This window comes from Camelus dromedarius, chromosome 7 (genome assembly GCF_036321535.1).
Source record: "Camelus dromedarius isolate mCamDro1 chromosome 7, mCamDro1.pat, whole genome shotgun sequence".
Lineage (NCBI taxonomy): Eukaryota > Metazoa > Chordata > Mammalia > Artiodactyla > Camelidae > Camelus > Camelus dromedarius.
The window spans coordinates 43,318,948-43,343,179 of NC_087442.1; the positions used below are offsets into that span (position 1 = coordinate 43,318,948).

Below are 24,232 nucleotides of genomic sequence, written 5' to 3' on the forward strand. Positions count from 1 at the left end.
TTTTTGCCGGTCAGTTCTTTGCACCCTCTTCTCCGGGGCCGGGGAGCCTGGGTAGAGTCTCTGGGCGGGGGCCGGACTGGACTGGATGAGGACAGAACCTTAGTTTTGTCTTGGGTGGGCCTTTGGGAGGTGGAACCTGCCACATCCAGGCCTCAGTTCTGCCTACCAGGCCTGCTGCCTGGCTGTGCAGACAGCGGAGGAAGGCTGGGCAACAAGCAGCGGTGAGGCCCGGCTCCCCGCTTTGTGTCCATTTGCGGGACGGCGGGGAGGCCTCAGAGAAACAGGTCTGGGGTGTCGTATATGGCTGGCCAGTAGCTGGGAAAGGCCACTTTTTCATCTTGGCGCCCCAAGAAATTTCTCAAACCCTGGTCCACGGAGATCCCGGGGGCCTTTTACCCTGGCGGGGGACGGGGAGCAGGAGAGGGGAGGATGGCAGAACGGAGACTGAGGGCCTGCCTCCTAAAGAGTCTGCCAGGAGGGAAACAGGAGTCTGGCCGTTCCAGTGTGGTCGCAGCAGAAATTCAGGGCTCTCAGGGGACTGAAGGCCTGCGTCCCGCGAGTTCCCCGCGTCCTGCCAGGCCGGCCCTGGGGATGCTGTGTCCTGTCCCGCGCACGCTTCCCAAGCACAAGTCCTGACAGAGGCAGAGCCCAGGCAACCGACCAGCCCAAAGCGCCATAAAAGAAAATGAGGGCTGTTACCGTTTATGGGGTGTAAAGGGCTGTGGGGGGAACTGCCACAACTTCGGAGGCCCCAGCGCCTTCTAGATGTGGCGAAGGGTTCAGTCTCATCTCCCCCCTTTTCTCGCCCTCCCCTCTGACCCCCCACGATTTCTGCAAACTGTAAAGTTATCTGTGGGTGTAAACGGGGAACCCAGGCTCCAGGGGATGGGGCGTCTCCTCACTCCCACCCCCACCCTGCCGCCAGGTTGGGATGCCCTCTGTTGTTGCAGACAGAAGGAACTTCAAAGAATGGGCAGTAAGGGTGTGCCATAAAGGCCGGGTCTGCAAACTGTCTGGAATTCGGCCCTTAATTAGTTTACAACTGTCCAGCCCCAATTAAGATTTTCCACCAAAGCCCTTTCATTTGTTTGCTCTGTCTGCCGCCGATAAAGCGGCTGCGGAAACAGCTCTCTTTTATAGGCACTGCCCTCTTGGCAGCAGAGATTCCGGGCTCCATGCAGACCCCCCGGGGATGGGCCCTTGCACATCTTTGGGAGTGGGACACCCGGCCCTAGGCGGCAGCTGACGAAGTTCGGGCCGGGTTGCTGGCCTGCAGTGTCAAGATATGGCCAGCAGATGGCAGTATGGCTCCACGCAAAAGGCGCCCGCGCCGCCATCTCCCGCCGCGGCGACCCTGGGAAGTTCCTAAGATGTCGACTTGACGCCAGCTTTTCTGGAATGGGAGCTCCAGATTTGAGTGAACGGCGGTCGTGTATTTTCGGCGTAGCTCACGCCGGGCCAGAAGCCTCTCTGGGAAACAAAAAAACGAGCGGCGGGGCCTCGCCTGTCTTGCACCGGTCCCGCCCCGGTCTCTGCCATCCCAAGGGCCTAGCCCTGCGGGGCTACAGCTGTCGGGCGGCTGCGGGCAGTAGCTGCACGCGCGGGGACGGATCTAGGGCCACCGTCCCCAGCTTGAGACAGGCCTCGGGGCGGCGCGACTCTCGGAGAACGAGGCTGACCGGCAGACAGACACAAGGACTAAGGCCTACAGTCTCTGGACCTGGTGGCCCCCACCCAGGGGATGTGCAGAGGGCATATACGGTGGCCAAGGGTCCTGCAGCGTCTCGGGAGGCCCCCGAAGGCTGTGCCCCGGTACAGGGTCGGAAAAGCCAGCACCCGCAGGCGAGCTAAAACTCCAGGACTCAGCCGCTTTTAAAACGTGACAACAAAATTAGGGGGCTGAAAGTTTGGCGCAAAGGCATTCTTGGTAACTGTCTAGTGTGGGTATGGCAGGATGGGGAATTCCGGGGGACAGACTGGGAACTGCTTTGGTTATTCTAAAATAAATGTGATATTTGAAATAATTTCATTACCATCCCAGCTCCAGGATAGGCACTCATGTGGTGAAAGCCGCCTTTGCTTTCTCTCCTCGCTGAACTACCTCGGTAGTGGAGGCACTGCGGCTACTCTGGCATCCTCTGCTCAGGAGGAGAGGAGAAGGGAAGGGACTTCAATCCAGGCCCAGCCTATCCCCGACCCTGGGCTGGAGAACATGCCTCAGAGCCTTCCAGGAGGCGGCCTGGAGCAAGGGTGCAAGGATCAGACCCAGGTGCAGGGTTTCGGAGGGTAAACGCAAAGGCAAACAGGGAACCCTTCGAAGCACCCCGGAGCCCTGTGAACACGCCACGCGGTGCATTTATTTGGGTTGTAATAATCTCTGCCAAGCCCACAAAATGTTTACAACCTGCATCTCCGCGCTGTACACACAGTAAAACTGGGGACTGGAAATTTGGCTGACATGTCTCCTGACTCAGTATCCTTCCCCTCCCCTGCCCTTTTCTGTTTATATACACACCTTGGTATTACAGACACATGCTTTCATTGTATTTACTTATATAATACACAAAATTCCACAGCATCTGATTGAAAGGGTTTTATAACCTCCTCCAAGATGCGCCCCTGGCTGTGTATCCAAGCCGCAGATACGAAGCCAGATTTATGTAACTACAAATAAATGGCGAAGAAGCAAATCGGTGGTGACCGCTTCTCTTCACCGATCGCCGAGGCCCCACGTAAGGTGCAGGCCAGTCGGGAGCTCAGAGGCCTCATGAACTGCCAGGCGGCGCCTCTCTTGCCCTTGGCCGGTGGATGGCTGGGAGGCAGTTCTCCCGCTCGGCTGCCAGAGAACGGCTTCCCTGTAAACAGCGCAGACAAGACCTCGCGCCAGCCGGAGCTCCTTTGCCTTCGTCAGGGAAGAATCTGTCCCCGCGACGCGACGGAAGACTGCTCACTGGAGGACAGACGCGCAGCCGGCGCAAGGGTTGCGGATTGGAAACGTTTAGAGAAGCAAATCGCCAGCCGCCCAACTCCGAGCAAGCTCCATGCGCTGCCACAGAGTTTGGTTTATCTTCTCAGCCGGATTTAAATATTGAGGACTATCTGGTAACATGAAGCAAGAGAAACACATTCCGCTTGGTAGGTAGGAGCCCAGCTCCAGGAGAGCACTGGGGAAATGTCTTTCAAGACAGCTCGGCTAATTAGAACCCCGCCTTCACGTGCCTGCTCCAGGCCTAGAGTCAACGAGTATTTCTGTGACTATTATCACATCTAGAGCAGTGCATTTGTGTCTTCTCAGCCAAATAAGTAGAAAACCAGTGGCTCGAGAACACGCAATTAAAGAGGCCATATTGAAAACTTGATTTTGTCTGGCCTTTTCGTTTTAAAACCTCGCTGCATAAGGCAGGATGGGAGAGAAAAGCCCAGAAACGAAAGGGAGGTTTCAGCAGCCTCAGGACTTGGCCCAGTTGGCTGACTTGGACCAAAAAAGGCCGAGCACTATCTGGATCCTCTTTGGCCCAGGTGGAGGAGTCGTGCGTCCTGCCAGGACAGCTTGGACCCGTTCTGGACAAAACCTGGGCAGGCATGAGCCTGTGGCACCGGTTCCTGGATCTGTTGGCTGGAATTGGGTTTTCTCCTGCACTCCCAGAAATCGCTCCCCACTCAGTCTGATTTGTCGCCCCATTAGGGCAGGTTCCACTTTAAATGCCATCGCTGTCGGCTGCTCCAGCCGCAGGAGTCTAGACAGCCGGCGGCGGCGGACCCAGTCTTTTTCTTTGCATTTTGCTCTGTGTCACCAGAGGAACAATTTATTGGTCTAAAGATGTCTAATTCCACCTCTTTGATCTCCTAGCCTTCTTCTTGTTTGTTTGGTCTTCCTTTAACTTTCTTAGGTTTTTATTTCCTGCAGGAAAGTAATGCTATTTGGAATATCTGAGTTTTTCTTCCTTTCCAGTTTTACCCCCTCCATTCTCCAATGGAGACACACTATCATCCTGACCCTCCATAAAGGGCATCCCCGGATATTGCCCCCACTATGGCCCTGTACCCCCAGGGGAAACCACCAGGCACCTACCTGCCCTGACGGCTCTGGTCTCCCCATCTATGCCCCTGGGCAGACCACTAAGCCAGAGCTGGGGCTCCTTGCATCTGAGTATGAGCCCTCCCTCCCCCTTTTGTGCTTCTGGGACCCCTGAGAGGGTGCGGTAAACAGAACAGCCAGGACCCTCTGAAAGTGATGGGAAGCGCTTTGTACACAAGGAACCAAACTCTATAATTCAGAGGAGAATTTCCGGGGCAATTTCATTGTGAGGCTGGGTTTATGGTGTGCAATCGAGCTGAGCAGTAAAAGGCATCCTGACCTGGCGGCTGGGCTTCCAGCACGGCCTGGGCAGTTTATGAGGCATTTTAGGGGAAGAGTTTGCCCCACCACCCTCCTGGGGAGTGGTGGGCAGCAGGGGCTTCGGTTGGTCCAACCCTGCACAGAGGTTGGTGGCTTGGGAAGGTAAGCTTGGAGAGTTGGGGCCCTGGGTGGAAGGGAGGGAGACTAGTGTGCACTCTACTCTCTGTGAGCCAGAGCTGGGTGGCCTTTACAGATGGACCCCCCTATTTGTTTTGGGGATCTCCAAAAGAAACAGAGATCCATAGTGGCTGTAGTCCCCAGGCACCTGGGCCCTCTCTCTTCTCCAAATTGACTTTAAAGCATGCGTTGCTCCCAGGCATCCAGGCCCATGAAGAGCTGAATGAGGCCCAGAGGTGGCAGGGATAAACGCTGCCAGAAACCTCACAGCGCGACTGATACCTGGAAAGGTGCGGGCCTGAGGTTTCTCCCAGTTAGGGAAAAGAGACTTGGTTCTCCTTGAGCGAGAGGGAAACCAAGGGTTGCAAGGAGGACAGAAGAGTGTCTAACCATTTCTTAGGCTGCTAGAGGCCAGCGGGTGCCCAGAAGCAAGGGCACAGAGCCTGCTGAGCTAGCGGTGTCCAGGAGGAGGGGGAAACCTCATGTTAATAACTCTGCTGGCAAATGAGACTCATTAATAGATAAATATTTCACTGCTTCCTTTAGGGCGGATAACAGTGCACTACCGATTAAGGAAAGGAAGCTGGGAGACCTTGACTTTATTCCAACCACATGGTTTCAGTTTGCAGTGGCCTTCTCCCTGCAGCTGGAAGCGACGCTGCGCCTGCCCCATGTGGATCGGAGACTAAGTCGGTCTATGGCCCACTGGACCTGGTGGTGGTGGGGGGGGGCATTTAAAGTCGAACCTGCCCTAGTGGGGCGACACAGGCAAAGAATCAATTTGCCCAGAGCCGAGGCTTGCCCACCCCGCCACCGTGGGGCTGGCGGGTGGCGGGGTGCGGAGACTCTCCCTGGGCTGGGTCAGTGGGCAGAAGATGATCAGAGAGGACCTTGAGGTTTCCGTAATAGGCAAGTGGGGACTGCACCCGGCCGGCTCCGAGCGGCCTCTGCAGGCCAGGCGTTCAGGCTGGCGGCGCACTGAGCGCCCGCTCGGAGCCTCAGGAGTTCTCTTCCCGCAGGACGCGCCAGGCCCGCCGTGCGCGGGCAGACTGTTGGCCACATATTTGAGCCTCTTCCCCTTCCATTCTAGGCTGCCGCGGGCCCCGCGGAGCGAGACCACCTGTGAGGGCTGCTGAGATTGGCGGAGGCGGTCATGTGGGCGGTCACGTGCTGCGGCCAGCTCCGTCCAAAAGAAAATGGGGTTTGGTGTAAATCTGGGGGTGTAATGTTATCATATATCACGCTACCTCGTAAAACCGACACTGAAAGCTGCCGGACAACAAATCACAGGTCAAAATTATGAGTTCTTCGTATTATGTGAACGCGCTTTTTAGCAAATATACGGCGGGGGCTTCTCTGTTCCAAAATGCCGAGCCGACTTCTTGCTCCTTTGCGCCCAACTCGCAGAGAAGCGGCTATGGGGCGGGCGCCGGCGCTTTCCCTTCGACCGTACCGGGCTTGTACAATGTCAACAGCCCCCTCTATCAGAGCCCCTTTGCGTCTGGCTACGGCCTGGGCGCCGACGCCTACGGCAACCTGCCCTGCACATCCTACGACCAAAACATCCCGGGGCTCTGCAGTGACCTCGCCAAAGGCGCCTGCGACAAGGCGGACGAAGGCGCGCTGCATGGCCCGGCCGAGGCCAATTTCCGCATCTATCCCTGGATGCGGTCTTCAGGTAGGCGCAGCCGCTAGGAGGGCCGGGTGGCCGGGCGGACTGGGAGCTGGGAGCGTGGGGCTGAGGGCGCGGAGCGCCGGAGCAAGGCGGCTGCAAGCCGGCGGCCCCGTGACTCCTGGCGGCGCTGCCTTTCTGGTTTTAATTAGAGCCGAGGCGCCATAGCGTGGAGAGCTCATAGCATTGTATGTAAATGAGGCTCATAAAACTTTTTATGGCCCAATTAATGGGTTCGATCCTCGTAAATTTATTTAACTCCATTTGCCTTGGAATCTCAACATTAAGTTTGTTCGCTCTTCTCTCTTTCTCCCTCATTTTCTTCTCTCTCTCCTTCCTCCTTTGCCTTTCAGCCTGACTTTTCTTTCTCAAAAGCAGGCAGAGCCAAACCCTTTAGCGCCCCTCACACGCCCCTGTGCCAGGGCCATTCAAGGTGGGGATGCATGGGTGGGTGGGAGCGGAGACGGAGAGCAGGAGTGCCCTAGAAAAGTCCGGGGATGGGGGCGCGGGCTGCTGGGGAGGGAAGGCGCCCCTGGAGTGCGAGCCGCCTGAGAGGGTCTCCCACTTGCCTAGCAAAGCGGGCAAGCGGCCCGGCTCGCCTTTGAATGGCAAAAGCACAGCGTCTCCCACTTGCCCACACTCTATATTTACAATTTCCCTTTGTCAGGGGGAAGCAGGACATTGTGGAAGCCTAGCCGGCTGGAAAGGTCGGTTGTAAAGTTGGGATTCTGCGCCTTCCCTCTTCACAGGGCTGCCTGCGCGTCTGGGACCGCAGTTGGGGTCTTCTGCTAACATTCCCGCTCCTCCCCCAGCTCAGTTTGGGGCGCAGGGCGGAGGGGGACTCGTGCGTGGGTCAGGGCCGGGGGGAAGATGAGGGCTCAGGGGTAGCGGCTAGGCGAATGCACTGTCCTGTCTGTGTCCTTGTGGGCTTGTCTTTCTGTGTATCCATGTGTCCGTATGTCTGCTCGCAGGGCCGGACAGAAAGCGGGGCCGCCAGACCTACACGCGCTACCAGACGCTGGAGCTGGAGAAGGAGTTCCACTTCAACCGCTACCTGACGCGGCGCCGCCGCATCGAGATCGCCCACGCGCTCTGCCTCACCGAGCGCCAGATCAAGATCTGGTTCCAGAACCGCCGCATGAAGTGGAAGAAAGAGCATAAGGACGAGGGTCCGGCCGCTGCCGCCGCCCCCGAGGGCGCCGTGCCCGGCACCGCCACCGCTGCCGCCACAGCCGCCGACAAGGCCGACGACGAGGACGACGACGACGAGGACGATGACGAAGAGGAGGAGGAATGAGGGCCAAAGCCCGGGCCCTGGCTGCACCAGACAGTCGGGAAAGCATCTTTAGAGACTGATTTTATTTACAAAAGTGGGGGAAAAAAAGAAAATGTTAAAAAAAAAAAAAAGCCCCCAACCTGCACCCAATCTACCCCATTACCCACTCCAGCTCCCAACCTTTCTGGACTGAGCAGCCACCTAGACTGGGTCCACGTGGGGATCCCCTCTGCCTCTGAGGACCCCCAACAGGCACCCCCCACCCAAGGCCGGCCAGCTCTGCGCTGGCACGGTTAAAATACTACCTATCACAGGCCTCGGGGAGAGGCACCCCCAAACTACCTATGGGCCCAGCCCCGGAGGGCCTCCACTCCTGGGAAGCCCAGACCTGTCCCAACACTGGCAGATACCCAGCAGCCCCCATACCGGCAAGGACCTGACTCTCAGTACTACCTACTAGCCCCAAACTACCTATCTTGTGCTCGCTGGCTTGCCTGCTACCTAGTGCCGAACCCTCGCCAGCCAGGCCTCTGCTGCTTCTGGCTGGCAGCCTTTGGGGTCCCTGAGGCTGCACTGAGAAGGTGCTGGGGTCCAGGGACCAGGGCATTGGCTTCTATTTAAATTGAAAAATTAATATATTTATTCCAAAGCATTCTAAGTGCTGCAACCTAAAATCCCTCCTTCTCTGGCCTGGGCACCCCAAGTTCAGGCCCATCACCCCCTACTTCTGGAAGGGAGCATCCCCAAACTAGCTGTAGACCTCTGGGTTCGCTTCTGCTTAGTAGGACTGCAGAGATGCTCCCAGCCTCCCTGCCCCTCCCCTGGCCCCCATGTTCTACTGTCCAGCCATGTTGAATATATACACCCTGACTTTTCCTACAATGGCAAATATTGTATATTTGAACAAGATTTTTTTGGTCATGTATATAGTCTTGGAGCTCATTTGTAAGGCAATGTCTTGACTTGGGAAGGAGGTGTTAATGGGATGACTTTGTAGCATGGTGTGTTGTCTTGCGCTGACTCTAGTGGGTGGGGAGGGCAGCCCTCCCTAGTGCCCTTCATCTCCTGTATTGTCCTGTGTCCCCCTCATCCCTCTCGGTTCTAGCCTGGGCTTCCAGGAATGGGAGGTTACGCTTCCTGTCTTGTCCAGTTAACTGCGTTTTATGTAACCGAAAAATAAAGATGCTCGATGACAAAGAAATGTGGACTGCTTTATGGAGAGGGGCCTGGGGAAGAGAGGGTAAGCATGGCTGGAGAGGAAGCCCTGGCTGTGTCTGTGTGGCCCAAGGGCTTTGGGGCAGCAAAAATGGAAGGACGAATAGGGTCCAAGTGTTGGGTATTGGTGTATATGTGTGTTGAGTCCCTTTATGTGTGGATTTTTTATGTGTAGCTTTGTATAGTTACATATGTACCTCTCTTTGTATGTCTATTTCTGTGTATGTGCGTTTCTATGTATATTTTAAATAAGTCCATAATTGCATATATTTCTGAGTCCATAATTGTGTGCATGTGTTTCTGTGTGTCTGTAATTGTATATGTGCACTTCTCTGTGCAGAGATTTTTGTCTGGTTTGTTTGTGTGTGCACAGACATTTTCTAGATCTCTTGAAAACATAATACTCGATTGATACATTATATTCTATGAACCTCCCAAAACACCTTCATAAATTCCATGAGCGAATCCCAAATCCACCCTTTCCTCTAAGGCTATAGGTTGGGCTTGGAAAGGGGTATTGCCCTGAAACTGATTCCAATTTCTCTATGAGCCCTAAACCTGATGCCAGGGTAGGACCCGAGATTCAGGGCCTCTGATGTAGCCCTGACCCCACATTCAGGCAAAGCGAGGCGGCCCCAGGGCCCAGAACGAAAGCTGAGGGGTATAGGAAGGGGCAGGGGCCACTGTGAAACCTCACCCGGGCGTCTGGGCGTGGAGAAGGATGAGGGGCTGGGGAGGGGGCAGAGGCGATGAGGACAGCGCAGAACAGTGTAAGCTCGATGGGCAAAGACCTCGACTCCAGCCTCCTGCTTGGGTTGGGCCCGCTTCTTATTGCTCTTTTAGTAAAATCCGGCCCAATTTGGGTCTGTAAAACCTGCGGCCCAAAGTCGGGGCTGCCTCCGTGGTAAGATGGCGCCGATGTAAGAGCTGCCTCCTCTTAGTGATGGGGAAAGGGTCATAAATCCGTTGTTGTTTATGAAAATTTACAACTTTGCAATACAACTTTATGAGTTGTTCGGCCCTTCCATTGGCCGCTGTCGGTCATGTGGATGGGAACCGTGAACATGAACTTTTTTATAATTTCCCTTGCGAGAATAGAGCCGCATTCTTTTGCTCCGCTCCATCCTGCCTGCTTCAGAGCTCTGCCTTCCAGCCAGGCTTGGCTGCGCTTTGTCCGGCGATGGCGAGCGAGGCGAGGCCCCGGCCCGGCCCGGCCCGGCTGCTCCCGCTGGAGATGGGGCGCGTCCAGTTCCCGGCGCCGCGGCGGCCGCTTTGCAACTCGCAACCTGGCTAATTTCCTGCGTCCTCTAGCACCAGGAAGAAGGACAATTCGTCTTCCCGGGCTGCCCAAGCGACAGCTGTCAGAGGGGCAGGAGCTTCTGGGAGCCGTCATCTGAAGGTGAGACAAGTGGGGAGACAGGAGCAAAGGTGGTGAGATGGCAGCCGGAGCTGGCAGCGGTGGAAGAGGGCACCCAGGGCGGCTTTCAAGAAGGGCATACTCACCCTCGCCCACCCACTTACCAGTTCACACCCGCCCCCATCACACACTACAGCCGCTCGCGCGAGCGCGCGCGCTAACACACACACACACACACACAAACACACACCCAGACACACACAGTCCCTCCCTCTCCTCTCCTCTCCTCTCCCAGACCATGGCAGTGAATGCCCTCCTTCTTTCCGTGGCACAGCGCTCTGCGCCGGGCAGGAGCAGTGAGGTCTTCTCTCTCCCTTCCCCAACGACCTCACAAAGCCCAAAAGGAAGTGGCCTTGCACCCCGCATTCCCCCGCCAGCCTCCTGGGTTTGGATTTTTTTTTTTTTCCTTCACGACCCAATTGGTTCGATTGAATTCTCCAGTAATTGGAGACAGTTCCCGACCTGGGAAGGTGGGAAGAAGTGAGGGCAAGGTGAATTCATCGACGGGCGTTTTATCAGCATCAACACAGCACCTTCTATTCTGTGGGAAGTGGTTTCTGGAAAGAAAGGTAGAATAAGGAAAAAAAAGCAAACTTACTAATTCAGCCAGAGTCCTCTGCTGAGAGCTCGCTTCCCTTCACGCGGTTTTCCAATAGGTGTCTGAAGCGCGGGGAGAGGGAATAGGTGCGTGGGTGGAATTCTGTTTTGGAGAAGAGTATGGGGTTAATTGGCTGAGTGTTGCTTGGCGGGAAGTTTCGGTGCGCAGGATCTGGTGTTATTGAGAGTGGCAGGAGCCCGAAGCTAAGGCTGAAGGAAGGACGCAAACCGAGCCTGGGCTATAGGGGGACCCCCCCCCCAAACCACCTCGGCGCAGCAGACTGGCTGGCAACCGCCCCGCACCCCATCTCCCGAGAGCCGGGAAAGGACTGTTCAGCAGCCCCGGAGGAGGCGTGGAGGGTGCCGCGGGCATGGGCTTGACGTAGGGCGGTGGAACGAACTGGACTTGGCCGGCCTGGGTGCGCCTCGAATAGATTTGGCATGGGAGCTTTCTGGGACAGCGACCAGAAATGATCCTGAGGTTCTGGGCTCAAGTTCTTTTTGTTTGTTTTTTGCTTTTGGTTGTTGTTTTCCCACCTTAGGATAATGGCTTGGTACGCATTCGATAATTAAGAAGGGCCTGTGGACCTTGGGGTCGTCCACCCGCGCTGAGAGGGGTGCGCTGGGGCGGATAAAGCGGCGTATTTGCATCGAAGGGCCCTGGGCGGCTTGACTGCGGCTGCCGCCGGCTGATTATTTATTGCGAACGCGCCGGGCGCTCGCTGCTGCCACGCTGTGGCCGTCGCCGGGACCGACGCCAGCCGCAACCCCGCGTCGTGCAGCTTGGCGCGACTGCTGCGCGGGCCCCTCAGAGATTCCCAGGCAGCTTGAGGAGAGGGGGGCGAGGGAGAATCTGAGGGGCGGCCTCCCAGGGCCTGACTGGCCAGGAACCTCCCCCGCCTTGGCCACCCATGACTGGAGCTGGACGCCCGACTAGACTCAGGTCCTCCCCCAACCCTAGCACCATGGAGACTGGTTGCACAGGCCGCTTGGCACGTCACGGCTGCTTCTGTCCAAACTGCGCGTCCCAAGGCGCCCCGGGGACGTACACTGGTTCGGGAACCGCGCCCGCTTTGGGATTTTGAAATCGGAGATAGCACTCGTAGCCCTGAGGCCTGCAGGCCCGACTGGCCCTGAGGAGGATTGGCTATGGCAAGGAAGGCGGGCTTTGGCTCCAGGCGAGGGCCTGAGACACACAGAGGACGCACCTGTGTGTCATGGGCTCTGGCCTGGTCTAGCGATCGGGGAGAAGGGGGGCCCTCAAGGTCCCCCCTACCCACCAGCAGGCTGCCCTCCAGGCTGGCAGAGGTCGAGGAGCTCAGTAGGCAGCCTAGTGAAAGGGCGGACTGTGAGGCCCTGCTCACCTTCCCGTTTCCCTTGAAGAACAGCTGAAAGGTAAGTGGACTTTCTGTGTGGCTTTGACAGAGAAAAGAGCCCTGGTGGCCATTATCACCATCCCAGGAGAGGCTCCCTCCAGCGTCTGGGGCTTCTATCCTTGCCTGAATGGGTCTCTCTCTCTCTCTCTCTCTCCCCCTCTTGTTACACACACACACACACACATACATACATACATACATACATACATACATACATACATACATACATACATACATACATACATACACACCCCTAATGCTGGTTGGAGAAATAAATTGGGAGTCTGCCAACATAAGTACCAGCCTTGGCTGCCACATACAGATTTCAATTTAATATATTTTTTTCCATCTTAGTGCCTGTAGAAGCTAGAAATATAATGTTTTTTGGTTCTTAGCTGAGAAATCAAATTCTTTTGTCGGCTGGGACAATGATTAGATTGAGAATCCCAGGTCGAACCATAACAAATACTACTAATAATAGTAAACTGCCACCAGCCCCAAGACTGTGTGGGACTTGGAGGAATGAAGCAGACATTATAAATGTAAACATTTATCAACATCTCTGAATGATTATTTTCATCTTACATGATAATTACTTGCTTGAAATCACTGTCATCTGACGGTCTTGTTTAAGAAACAATAACTCAAATATGATTTTCTTCTAAAACAGCTTTAAAAAATAATTCCCTTTTTAATTTTTGACTCTTGAACTTTCATTTTCACCTACCTGATTTTTTTCCTTGAAGAAATTCAAGAGAAAGTTAAAATTGTATCCTCTCCTGTCAGGCCCTTCTTTATACATGCAAAGGAGAAACTTTCCAGAATTGGATTGATTGGGGCACAGGCAGAAGGCTTCTGGGTGCAGCCCCTGCTGGATGGGCAGCAGCTGCTTTCAAAGATGCATGATAGGTTCTGGGGAGGCCAACCATAGCCCTGTCCTTTCCCAATTTTTTCCCCTTGGGGGAAATGAAGGGTAAAAATCAAGAAGCAAGGAAGAGATTAGGAAATTCGTTTCCAGATTCCTAGGGGGGCCTTGCCACCCTCAAGTCCTGAACCCCACCAATCCGCATTCGCCAGTTTTACAGAGCATATAAACACCCTCCGGAAATTCAACCAAATCATATAAATAGTCTTTCTTCAAGCTCCACAGAATTGAGGATTTTAAAGCTAATTCAAGGGGTTTTACAAGCCCAACAAATACAGTTGTAAAAGTGCCATTGGAAAGATACCACATTTTACAAAATGAGATTGATCCATGTGCTGTAAAAGTCAACTGTCTCGAAGGCACAACTCTCAGGCAAGAGATGGCAGCCCAGGACAGGCTTTTCACGTCTTGTCTGGGGAAGGCCAGGCCTGGGACTGTGGTAAAAGCAATTCAATTTCTGGAGCCGGTGAGACAACTGTTTCTGGTTCTGGAGCAACTGTGGCTCCAACTTTTTGGCAGGTCCCCAAAAAGTCCCAGGAAAGGGGGACACCCCAGGACAAATAGGCAACCCAGAAACCAAGCACATCAATTACCCTCGCCTTTGGTCAACAGAGCTGCCCTCTGTGCCCAGCTGGGCCAGGGACCCAGAGTCACCGGCACCTCTGAAATGAGGATAGAGATTCCACATCTGGGTCTGTCTCATCTCTGAGCAGTCAGGGTGGTGGACTGCAATTCCGGGGAGCGGGGTGAGAGGAGCAGGTCCCAAGGCTGGCTTCAGAGTTCAGTTTCACAGCCACTCCTCTGCAGGTCCCTTTCTCGTTGAAACCAGTGGTTTCTGACCTCTCAGTGCCTGGATTCAAAGGCGGTGGGAAGGGGACATACAGCTTGTGGGGGTGCTTTGAGGCAAAGCAGTCACTGGCCATTAGAAGGAAGCCCTTGGAGACTCTAAGGATATGTTGTGTGTGGGAGTAGGGGCCGGTGGGGGAAGGGGGAAAGAGACTGGACTCATCCTGGTCCTGATCAACTCGAGATGAGCCTTCCTCCTCTTGTTCTCGTGGCCCAGGCCCCTGGTGGGAGTGGGGAAGGAAAGAAGGAGGGGATGCACCGATTTCTAAGGCGCAGAAGTGAGGAGCAGGGCATGAAGGCCTGGTTTCTCAGAGCTCTTCTCCAGCTCCGGAACCCACACCCACGCGTGGGGAGTGCAGAGGGTGGGGCAAACTCTGGGCCCCGCCGCGAGGGCAGGGCGGCCCGGAGCAAAGCCATCCTTGTCACCGCCCCTCCCGGCGCGGGGCTGTCAGGTTTCCTGTTTGGAGAGAAAACCCAGCAAAATCCAACAAGGCGAAAGGGGTGGAGAAAAGAGTGGGCCTGGCCGGGCCTTTGCGGCAGCCGGGTCGCGGGGTGGCCCTATCCCGGACCGATCCTCATGCCCTTGCCGGGGCCGTGCCCGCCGCCGGCGTTCGGGGAGAGAGCCGGGCCGGCTGGCTGTGCGCGTCCATTAATCTGCCGGGCGGGCGGCGGGCGGGCGGGCTGGGGGCTGTTTGTAACTTTGCTGCCTCGGTCGCCGCGGTCCCCGGGGAGCGGGCTCCGGCGCTCGCTCCCATTGGCCGCCGCCGCGTCAGCTGGTGCGATTTGCTGCTGTCGCTTTTGGCGTTCGGCCATCCAGAAACAAACCAGTTCGATGACTACTAATAGTTATAGCCAGATGTACTAATACACAACAAATCACAGTCCTGCAGAGGGGCGCGCAAATGAGTTCCTATTTTGTGAATCCCACTTTCCCCGGGAGCCTGCCTAGCGGCCAGGACTCCTTCTTGGGCCAGCTGCCCCTCTACCCGGCCGGCTATGACGCGCTAAGGCCCTTCCCGGCCTCGTATGGGGCGTCGAGCCTCCCGGACAAGACGTACACCTCACCTTGTTTCTACCAACAGTCCAACTCCGTCCTGGCCTGCAACCGGGCGTCCTACGAGTACGGGGCCTCGTGTTTCTATTCTGATAAGGACCTCAGTGGCGCCTCGCCCTCGGGCAGTGGCAAGCAGAGGGGCCCCGGGGACTACCTGCACTTTTCTCCCGAGCAGCAGTACAAACCCGACAGCAGCAGCGTGCCGGGCAAAGCCCTCCATGACGAAGGCACCGACCGGAAGTACACGAGCCCTGTTTACCCCTGGATGCAGCGGATGAACTCCTGCGCGGGTAAGGTGCTTTCCTGCAGCCCCTCAAGAGAGTGGAGGGAGAGGGGAAGGAGGCAGGGAAAGAAGGAAGGAAGGAAGGAAGGAAGGAAGGAAGGAAGGAAGGAAGGAAGGAAGGAAGGAAGGGTAGAAGGAGGAAATAGAAAGGAGGAAAGAATGAGCAAAGTTTTTTTGGCTTTTATAAAAAATTAAAAAAAACAAAACCCTACCCATCCCCAGTGGGGAAATCACGTTGTGGCAGAGTGAAGGCAGTGCATTTGTGTCCATGTAAGGTGACACCTTAGGGGACCTTGGGGGAGTCACTGCCATGCTATGTGAGACTCAGTGACAGGTAACCTGAAGAGAGAGCAAGGCTGGATGGGACAGAGTGCCTGCCTACACTACATCCTGGTAACACCCTGCTCAGATCCCCTTCTGCACCCATCCTGAGAACTCTCCTTTACCTCCCACTCCCTCACCTTTCTGCCCTTCTTAAACCCATCTAAAGGCCCTCATTTGGCCCCTCAAAGTGTCTCCCCAAAGCCTAGGAGGGCCACATCCCCAGCCTCAGGATTTTTCCTCTCTCCTCCCTCCCCTCCTCCCCCTTCCACTCAACTGCTCACTCACAGCCAACTTCTGCCTCCTTCTGAGGCCCTGCCTGAGTCTCATATGCCCAGCTTGGGGAGAGACCCCCACCCATGGGTCTCTTAGGCACCAGAACAGATAGCCCATCACAGTCCCATATTCCAGAAACCCCTGATGGCCCATAGCTCCTTCTTTTTGCCCCTGGTTTCCCAAAATTCCACCAGGAATCCTTGGAGAAGGACAGAGCCTAATGTGGATTTTTTTAAATTTGTAGTGTCTTACTTTAAAATTCACTTGTGTTTTCAAGAGCTCTGTCTTCCTCAGAAGGGCCATACAGTTGGGAGGGATTTGCAAAGATTTGAGAGGGCTGACCATTTTGAGTTTTCCAAAAAGCATGTTGTGTTCTGATGTGGTTGGCTACAGTAACATCTTCACAGAGGTCCGTGTATGAATTCAGAGTGTCTACCCTACTCACAGGGTTCCACACCCACTCCCAAACACACACACACTATACTCCCACAAAACAGACTTAGGTACCCCGAATTAAGAATGCTGTTCTGTTCTTTTGCTCGTACTGTTTCTTTTACAGAACAGATTTTTCAAAAACAATAACTTGCCACCCCAAGTCGTTTTAGGAGGAGAGTATCTCGCTTGATATGAAATAATCTTCTCCCATCCAGCCCGCTTTCGGCCCCAGACATAGGGGAGACATAGTGGGAGAGGCTGGTGGTTTCCAGCCCCGAGGTTCGGGGCGTGGGGCGCGAGGCTGGCTGGTCAGGCTGCCCGGATCCTGGCTTACCGGCGCCCGGCCGTTTCTGCCCGCAGGTGCTGTGTACGGGAGTCACGGGCGCCGAGGCCGCCAGACCTACACGCGCTACCAGACGCTGGAGCTGGAGAAGGAGTTCCACTTCAACCGCTACCTGACGCGGCGCCGCCGCATCGAGATCGCCAACGCGCTCTGCCTCACCGAGCGCCAGATCAAAATCTGGTTCCAGAACCGCCGCATGAAGTGGAAAAAGGAAAATAAACTCATCAATTCCACACAGCCCAGCGGGGAAGACGCTGAGGCAAAGGCGGGCGAGTAGACGCGTGGGCAGGGACCAGGCCCGCGCCGCAACCTCCCTCGGGTTTGCCCCCTTGCCTTGGCCTGCTCCCCAACTTTTCTTCCCGCCTGCTCCCATCTGGGGGATTTCCGCAGCTTCAGGGGATCCCGGCGCTTTGCAAACGCCTGAGCATTTATTTCTTACGAGAAAGAAAGAAAAAGAAAGAAAGAAAACCCACACACAGCCAATCCCAGCGGTGGACCGGGGCGCACTGCACACGCAGTACCGCTCTCCAAGGCTGCCTAAGCCGGCTCCGGATCTCAGGGCGCGCCCCTGATCCGTCCCCGGCTCTTGTGTTAGTGCCTCTGCACGGCCCTGAGCTCGGGAAGCTGGGTTGCTGGAGAGGAAGGAACCTTGGGGCCGAGCACCTTTCGGTGTCTGGACGCTTCCGCCTCGGTTCCTCGCCACCAAGGCCCGGAGGGCATCACCAAATCAACTCCCGCCACTGGAAAGACAGGGCCTAAATGTTGGGGCCCCAGTACTGCCGTGGCTTCCCGGGCCGCCCCCAGACAGGAAGAAGCGCGAGGAACAAAGGGGGCCCCGAGAGAGCCTAGTCTCTCGGCCCCGCGCGCAACCGTCCGTGGAAGAGAAACAGCCTCAGCCCAGCGGAGCCAACCTGGGAGCGGATGGAACTTTACAGATCCGGGAACGACTGGGCTCCAGAAGCCCAGATTCTGAGCTCCAGATTCCGGTTCCCTGCCTCCGACAGTGCCGGCGCTGCCATAACAGCTTTCAGGACCTAAGGTGGGAGCCCAGGGCTATGGGAGCGGCAAAAGTCCTGGTTTCCAAACGTGCCAGTGGCAACTGCGATGCCTAGCCTCTAGTGGGGGAGACACCCACCCCATGCCTTTAGGCTCTATTTGTGATTTGCTTTCGTCTTTCAGAATCCAGGAAGACAACTACGGAGGTAGTTGCCACAAAAATGCTTTCATTAGCGCCCTCGTTTTACTCCTGGAAGTCTAAGCAAGACCCTAATAACTCAGCCCACGGATCCCCAGCCCCCAAGCAGCTTCTATGGCTGCAAGGAGCCTGGGCCCACTCACTGGGTTCACTGAGAACCCTCCGACTTGGGGCCCAGTTGGCTGGAGAAACGGTACCCGGTGGTGAAGATTCTCCAGGACGGATACTTAAAGAAATTAAATAGCAAACTAATGACACGAAAACCGTATTTACACGAAAGAAAAATCGACTCTGGTTATAAAAGTGTATGGAATTTGACCTCGCCTAAGAGAAACACTACACAAAAGCTATCTTTAATAGACGCCTGTCATTTAAGAGCAGCAGGGATACTGTCCCTTATGCGCTCGCAAAAACAGAGCCGTAATTGTAGCTGCTGCTGCGGGCAGGATTTATTTCTCCAATTGGCTAAATGGCCTCCCCCCTTCCCCGAAGGTGATATCTGTATTTTCAAATTTCAGAGCTGCCAGCATGACGGGCAGAACGGACCCCAACCTCGACATAAAAATAAGAGGGGCTGCACAGCGGGGAAATAAAGTTGTAAATAAAAACCAAGTCACCATCTCCCCTCAATCCTCTGCATCCTCGCCGGGCACGCGATCGGCAGCTGACGGCCTCACAATTGGTACATCCTAATGGAACTGCGAGGGAAATGCAATAATTTTGCCATAATGGGCTGTAACCTCAATTCGACCCCGGCCCTTGCAGCCCCGGGTCGGAAGCGGAGCGATGCGCCCTGCCTCCAGCGGGTGGCGCTCGAGTCCAACTGAACGGCGGCGGCAGGCGGCGGGCACGCGCCTGGGGCGCGCGCGCCACCCCTCTCGCCTCCACCCAACTCCCCCATTAGTGCACGAGTTTACCTCTAGAGGTCATCAGGCAGGATTTACGACTGGACAACAAAAGCACGTGATTCGAAGTCGTACCCCATATTTGGGTGCCTACGTAGGAGGGAACCAAGTACATGTCCCAGTCATTTCCATAATTCATCATAAATTGTGCAAGGGTGCTATAGACGCACAAACGACCGCGAGCCACAAATCAAGCACACATATCAAAAAACAAATGAGCTCTTATTTTGTAAACTCATTTTGCGGTCGCTATCCAAATGGCCCGGACTACCAGTTGCATAATTATGGAGATCATAGTTCCGTGAGCGAGCAATTCAGGGACTCGGCGAGCATGCACTCCGGCAGGTACGGCTACGGCTACAATGGCATGGATCTCAGCGTCGGCCGCTCAGGCTCCGGCCACTTTGGCTCCGGGGAGCGCGCCCGCAGCTACGCGGCCGGCGCCAGCGCGGCGCCCGCCGAGCCCAGGTACAGCCAGCCGGCCACTTCCACGCACTCGCCTCCGCCCGACCCGCTGCCCTGCTCCGCCGTGGCCCCCTCGCCCGGCAGCGACAGCCACCACGGCGGGAAAAACTCCCTGGGCAACTCCAGCGGCGCCTCGGCCAACGCCGGCAGCACCCACATCAGCAGCAGAGAGGGGGTTGGCACGGCGTCCGGAGCCGAGGAGGACGCCCCTGCCAGCAGCGAGCAGGCGAGCGCGCAGAGCGAGCCGAGCCCGGCGCCGCCCGCCCAACCCCAGATCTACCCCTGGATGCGCAAGCTGCACATAAGTCATGGTAAAGCCAACCTTTTTCTAAACCCATGCGGCCGCGGGGGCGCGGCTCTCGGTCCCCCCTCTCTCCTTTACCGCCTTCTCTCTCCCTGTCTCTCTCCTGGTCTCGCCTCTCCCAGCCCTGTGGAGCCTCTCCCCGTCGTTCTCCTTCCCCCTGCCTTCCTTCTTCCTCCTCTTCTCTGCAGCGCCCAGCGCTCCCAAATTGGGGGAAAGGGGCTGCTGGTGAGGCAAGTTTACACGTTGGGTGGGAGGGAGAGAAAAAAACCCAGATCGAATCCCAGCGCCTCGGAACGCGCTCACGGGTCAAGCCAGCCGAGCTGGGCGCAAAGAGGTAGAGGATGGCAGTAGGGGCCGTGAATCGGGCTTGTCAGGACGGATAATTTATGACGAGGGCTACGCTGGGGAAACAGCGTTACTAATTAGAGTCCCCGAAAAGGGGCTTGGCGGGGGAAATAATCGAGGCGAGAGCCGCCAGAATTCTGAAGTTTGGGGGCGGAAGGGACAGCAGGAAAGGAAAGGAAAGAAAAAGAAAGCAGGCGCCCCAACCGTTCAAGCTGGAACAGGAGGCGGCTCGCCGGGCTGGAACTTTTAAGGAAGGGTGACCTGGAGGCCACTTGGGCACTCAGAAAAGGGCCTTGCTTTGGTGGGTTTCTTAGCGGTAGGCAGCCTGAGAGGTCTGTGCCCCGCCTCGGGTGCGCCAGGGGCAGGGCCAGAGGGCAGGAGAGGGGCGAGGGAAAGCAGGGCGATCCTCCGGGAAGCGGCTCCAGCCTCAGATGGGCCGATTGTTCCCAGAGTCCAAATCGTATTGTTTTCTCTCTAGAAAGGAAGAGGGAAGGAAATTTGGGAGGGGTAGGCGGGCGAGCAGGGAGGACTTGTTGAGCTTTTCTCCTGCTCAGGACCCTGCTCAGGACCCTGGCTCGTCCAGCTGGAGGACTTTGGTAGCCAGAGGCGGAGGAGTTGGTGGCTAAACCGCTGACTTTTCTATTGCAGACAACATAGGCGGCCCGGAAGGCAAACGGGCCCGAACGGCCTACACGCGCTACCAGACCCTGGAGCTGGAGAAGGAGTTCCACTTCAACCGCTACCTGACCCGCCGAAGAAGGATTGAAATAGCACATGCTCTTTGCCTCTCCGAGAGACAAATTAAAATCTGGTTCCAAAACCGGAGAATGAAGTGGAAAAAAGATAATAAGCTGAAAAGCATGAGCATGGCGGCGGCGGGAGGGGCCTTCCGCCCCTGAGTATTTGAGCGTTTAAAGTACTGAGCAGTATTAGCGGACCCCGCGTAGTGTCAGTACTAAGGTGACTTTCTGAAACTCCCTTGTGTTCCTTCTGTGAAGAAGCCCTGTTCTCGTTGCCCTAATTCATCTTTTAATCATGAGCCTGTTTATTGCCATTATAGCGCCTGTATAAGTAGATCTGCTTTCTGTTCATCTCTTTGTCCTGAATGGCTTTGTCTTGAAAAAAATAGATGTTTTAACTTATTTATATGAAGCAAGCTGTGTTACTTGAAGTAACTATAACAAAAAAGAAAAGAGAAAAAAACACACAAAAAAGTCCCCCTTCGACCTCGTTTAGTGCCAATGTTGTGTGTTGCACTCCAGTTGTTTAACTGTGCATGTGAGTGGAAGTGTTCCTGTCTCAATAGCTCCAAGCTGTTAAAGATATTTTTATTCAAACTACCTATATTCCTTGTGTAATTAATGCTGTTGTAGAGATGACTTGATGAGACACAACTTAACTTGTTCGACGTGTAGTGACTAGTGACTCTGTGATGAAAACTGTGACTCTGAGCGGTGTGTCCCTGCGTGCCTTTGTAGGACCCTTTGCACGAACTCTGGAAGTGGCTCTTATAAGCGCAGCTTCAGTGATGTATGATTTTGTGAACAAAGTTACAAATATTGTCCAAGTCTGGCTGTTTAAGCAAACTGTGATCAGCTCTTTTTTTTTTTTTTGTATTTGTTTTTAAGGAAAAATACTGACTGGAAACAAAAAATAAACTTTCTATTGTAAGTTCTCTTGGTCTGATTTGTGCCAACTAGCAAGCGGCTCTTTCTGCTCGTCTGTCTGTCTGTCCAATGCTGGGAGGCAGTGAGTCTGAGGCTACCTGAGCAGCCTGCTTGTGCAAGAGGACCTCAGACCAACATCCTGACCCGCGGCCTCCTTAACTCTGACCCATCAGAGAGTTCAGGGCAGGAGGTGGAAAAGCTGTTGGTGGTTCCAAAGCCTGAGCCAACCTGCCTATCTCTGAGGAAACCAAGTTAACTTTCTGGGTACAAAAAAAGAGGAAGAGAGAGAGAGGAGAAAAGGCCAAGGGCTTTGTTAGGGACCCTCGGGGTCCACCCAGATGCTGCCTCTCTCCTAAGGCCATCCTAGGCCTCCACTTGCTGCTATGTCAAGTTGTGGCCCCCAGAGCCTCTGCCCCTAACCCATCCAGGCACCCTTTCCCACTCCTCGCCCTCCCTGAACCCAGTTGGCTTCTTCTGCTACAATTAATTTGCTACAAATGGAAGGTACTTACCCCATCCTAGCTCGGTTGGGAAACTCCTCAGAGCAGCTAAAGCGCAACTAGAGATTTGCACATTTACCGACTGCTTACACTGATGCCGTCTTTCCTTTTAAAAGTTATAAAACAGTAAACTTTATAAGCCCCAGTTCCGGCTATATGACATTTGGGTGCCAAATGAATAGGGTTTTGTCTATGAATTAGATCGTAAAATCATCCATAGCACAGACAGATCGGCTCACTGGCTATAAAACGTCACGTGGGGCCATTAAAGTAAGTTTTATGGTTTTGGGGAGTTGACATCCAACATTATATACCACATAACATATAATCTCACTGACGCTGGACTCCATTTGACTCTTTTGCAGGCTACGTGTGCCGCCTGGTCATTCAAACTATCAATTTTAGGTCCAGAAGTGTCCAAACCACAAGTTCTCAAAACTCTCTGAAAAATGGCTCCCTCCGAGTTAAGGTAAGCTCGCCCCCTGAACGCTTTCAAGTTTATTTGTACTCTGAAAACTTTCTTTCTCGATCTTTCTCTTTCTCTCTGTGGTTCAATAACTCTGAGCTTGCCTTGCAATTCCAAAGGGGAGAGTAAACTTTTCCTCTGTCCATATTAGCAGCGCCAGGAGCCAGCTTTCACAGGCACCGCGGTGCAAAGCGCCTGTGGCCGCGCCGCATCCCCAGGCCTAACTTTAATTGCTGCACCACCGCGGATGTTAATGACTTCCGCTGCTCTCGCCCTCGCGGAAAAAGAGGATTTTTGTGTGCGAAGGGGCCTGCGTGCCGAGACTGGGCAGGGCCACCGCCCATTCCGGGGCTGGCGGCCCGGTTCTGCGGGGTCAGCGGAGCCCTGGGTGGGGGCTGGGAGCCAGGGGGGCGCCGGCCGCGGGCGCCGAGGCCGCGCTGTGCTGGGGCGCGCTGGGGAGTTGGAAAGAAAGGCCCGGGCAGGGCTGAGCGGACTCTGGCGGGATTCCTTGCGGGGCTGTGGCAGTACGTCTTCGCGGGCCCGGGTCATTTGGCGGCACTGAATCGAGGCGGCGGCCTTCGGGGCCGGGCTGCAGGCTGGCTCGGGAGAGCCGGAAGGTGGCAGAGGCCGGCCGGGCGCGGGCCGCACCTCCAGGCTGGGCCCCTGGGTTGCCTGGCCGCGCCCAGGCCGCTGGCGCCTGCAGGAGGCTGAGGACCGATGGTCCCCACCTTGGGGTAGGGGGCTCAGCACCCCCTCCTCTGCACCCGGGACCAGGCCCTGAACCTTGTTTGCCTGCGCGTTCTTTTTACTTCGGTGGGACTGTTCTCACCCGCCTGTGAGTCTGAAGCAATAAACTTTATGGCCGGATTTAACTTTACTCTTTGAATCCCCAGGCTAAATGAAAGGAGTTAAAGCGCTTTCTTTTCTTCCGCCTTGCCTTTCTTCTCCCTCCCTTCTTTCCTTTTCCTCTCCTCCTTTGTAGAATTAAAACATCTACGCACAGGACCCTCAAAAGGCAACTTAGGCATCCCCCTAGATAACACTAAAGATTAGAGAAATTTATTCCCCCTCAATATACAGGCAAAGTCTCTCTTCCAAACTGTGCCCTAAAGTTTGGGGGGAAATCGAGGTGTCTTCAATGCCCAACTTAAAAGTCCCCAGAGCCATTAGGTTGTTTTTCCTCACACATCATAAAGGATAGTTTAGGGAAGAAATTGGTCGTTTGTCAGTAGGAGATTTCCGCCTTTCTTTTGTTAGCTGCTCTTTCTGTTTGATCCCAGGAAATTTACATAATCTATGATTTCCAAAACAATCCCCAGTATTGCACCAATGGGGGAAGTAAGGTGAAATAAATTTTTCTGGGGTACAATTCTAGCTTGGTCTCAGCCACCCCTTCTGGCCCCAACCCCTTACATTCTTCAGTGGCAAAGCCGTGACTGGGGACGCTGTGGCCTGTCCTGGGGTCTTTCTCTGGATGGGTACCCACAGGGGCCTAGCGGACTTCCCCATATCCCATATGAAGAACTAAGCTAAATTCTCCAACTCAGAAATGAAACAAAAAATGGGATCTTCTGTCTCCAAATGCTTTTCTGCTTAGGAGCTAGCTGAGTAGTCTTCTGCAGATGCTAATTGGTAAAGGTATTTACTAAGTCCTTAAAGTGAAGAAATTGAAAGTATAGGTGAGGAATTTCCACAAACTTTGCTGTGCAGAGGCCACTTACACTCAACGTAAGTCCAACAGATATCCCAAAATCAGAAGTCCAGAAAGCAAAACCTGGGAAGTTTTTTTGGAAAATCAAAACCCTCTCACAAGTTCCATTTCTCTTGAATAGT

General features: G+C 54.9%; 4 protein-coding genes across 4 annotated transcripts in view; all 4 read left to right on the plus strand.

Moving 5' to 3' along the window:
* The first annotated feature begins 4,303 nt into the window (after positions 1-4,303).
* On the plus strand, positions 4,304-8,665 carry HOXA7 (homeobox A7). The gene is made up of 3 exons (XM_031455095.2): positions 4,304-4,501; positions 5,607-6,194; positions 7,160-8,665. Exons 2-3 carry the CDS (start codon positions 5,816-5,818, stop codon positions 7,483-7,485), a joined length of 705 nt encoding a protein of 234 aa, XP_031310955.1. The 5' UTR covers positions 4,304-4,501; positions 5,607-5,815; the 3' UTR covers positions 7,486-8,665.
* A 1,353-nt stretch (positions 8,666-10,018) lies between these two features.
* The window catches only part of HOXA3 (homeobox A3), a 44,951-nt gene continuing 30,737 nt past the window's right edge, over positions 10,019-24,232 (plus strand). The window contains exons 1-2 of the mRNA XM_031455088.2: positions 10,019-10,078; positions 22,299-22,402. The gene's annotated coding sequence lies outside the window, so the exon portion shown is untranslated. The remainder of the gene's footprint in view (positions 10,079-22,298; positions 22,403-24,232) is intronic.
* HOXA6 (homeobox A6) lies at positions 14,534-16,830 on the plus strand. The gene is made up of 2 exons (XM_010995407.3): positions 14,534-15,184; positions 16,570-16,830. The coding sequence occupies exons 1-2, from the start codon at positions 14,743-14,745 to the stop codon at positions 16,827-16,829; spliced, it is 702 nt and encodes a 233-aa protein (XP_010993709.1). The 5' UTR covers positions 14,534-14,742; the 3' UTR covers position 16,830.
* On the plus strand, positions 16,851-21,441 carry HOXA5 (homeobox A5). Its single transcript, XM_010995408.3, has 2 exons — positions 16,851-19,428; positions 20,415-21,441. The coding sequence occupies exons 1-2, from the start codon at positions 18,534-18,536 to the stop codon at positions 20,663-20,665; spliced, it is 1,146 nt and encodes a 381-aa protein (XP_010993710.3). The 5' UTR covers positions 16,851-18,533; the 3' UTR covers positions 20,666-21,441.

What these genes read in the sequence shown, in the direction of transcription:
- HOXA7 (XM_031455095.2), top strand. Translation starts at nt 5,816, where the DNA reads ATGAGTTCTTCGTATTATGTGAACGCGCTTTTTAGCAAATATACGGCG. An exon ending in TCCCTGGATGCGGTCTTCAG is followed by an intron (nt 6,195 to 7,159) that starts GTAGGCGCAGCC and finishes GTCTGCTCGCAG; the next exon opens with GGCCGGACAGAAAGCGGGGC.
- HOXA6 (XM_010995407.3), top strand. Translation starts at nt 14,743, where the DNA reads ATGAGTTCCTATTTTGTGAATCCCACTTTCCCCGGGAGCCTGCCTAGC. An exon ending in GCGGATGAACTCCTGCGCGG is followed by an intron (nt 15,185 to 16,569) that starts GTAAGGTGCTTT and finishes TTCTGCCCGCAG; the next exon opens with GTGCTGTGTACGGGAGTCAC.
- HOXA5 (XM_010995408.3), top strand. Translation starts at nt 18,534, where the DNA reads ATGCGCCCTGCCTCCAGCGGGTGGCGCTCGAGTCCAACTGAACGGCGG. An exon ending in CAAGCTGCACATAAGTCATG is followed by an intron (nt 19,429 to 20,414) that starts GTAAAGCCAACC and finishes TTTCTATTGCAG; the next exon opens with ACAACATAGGCGGCCCGGAA.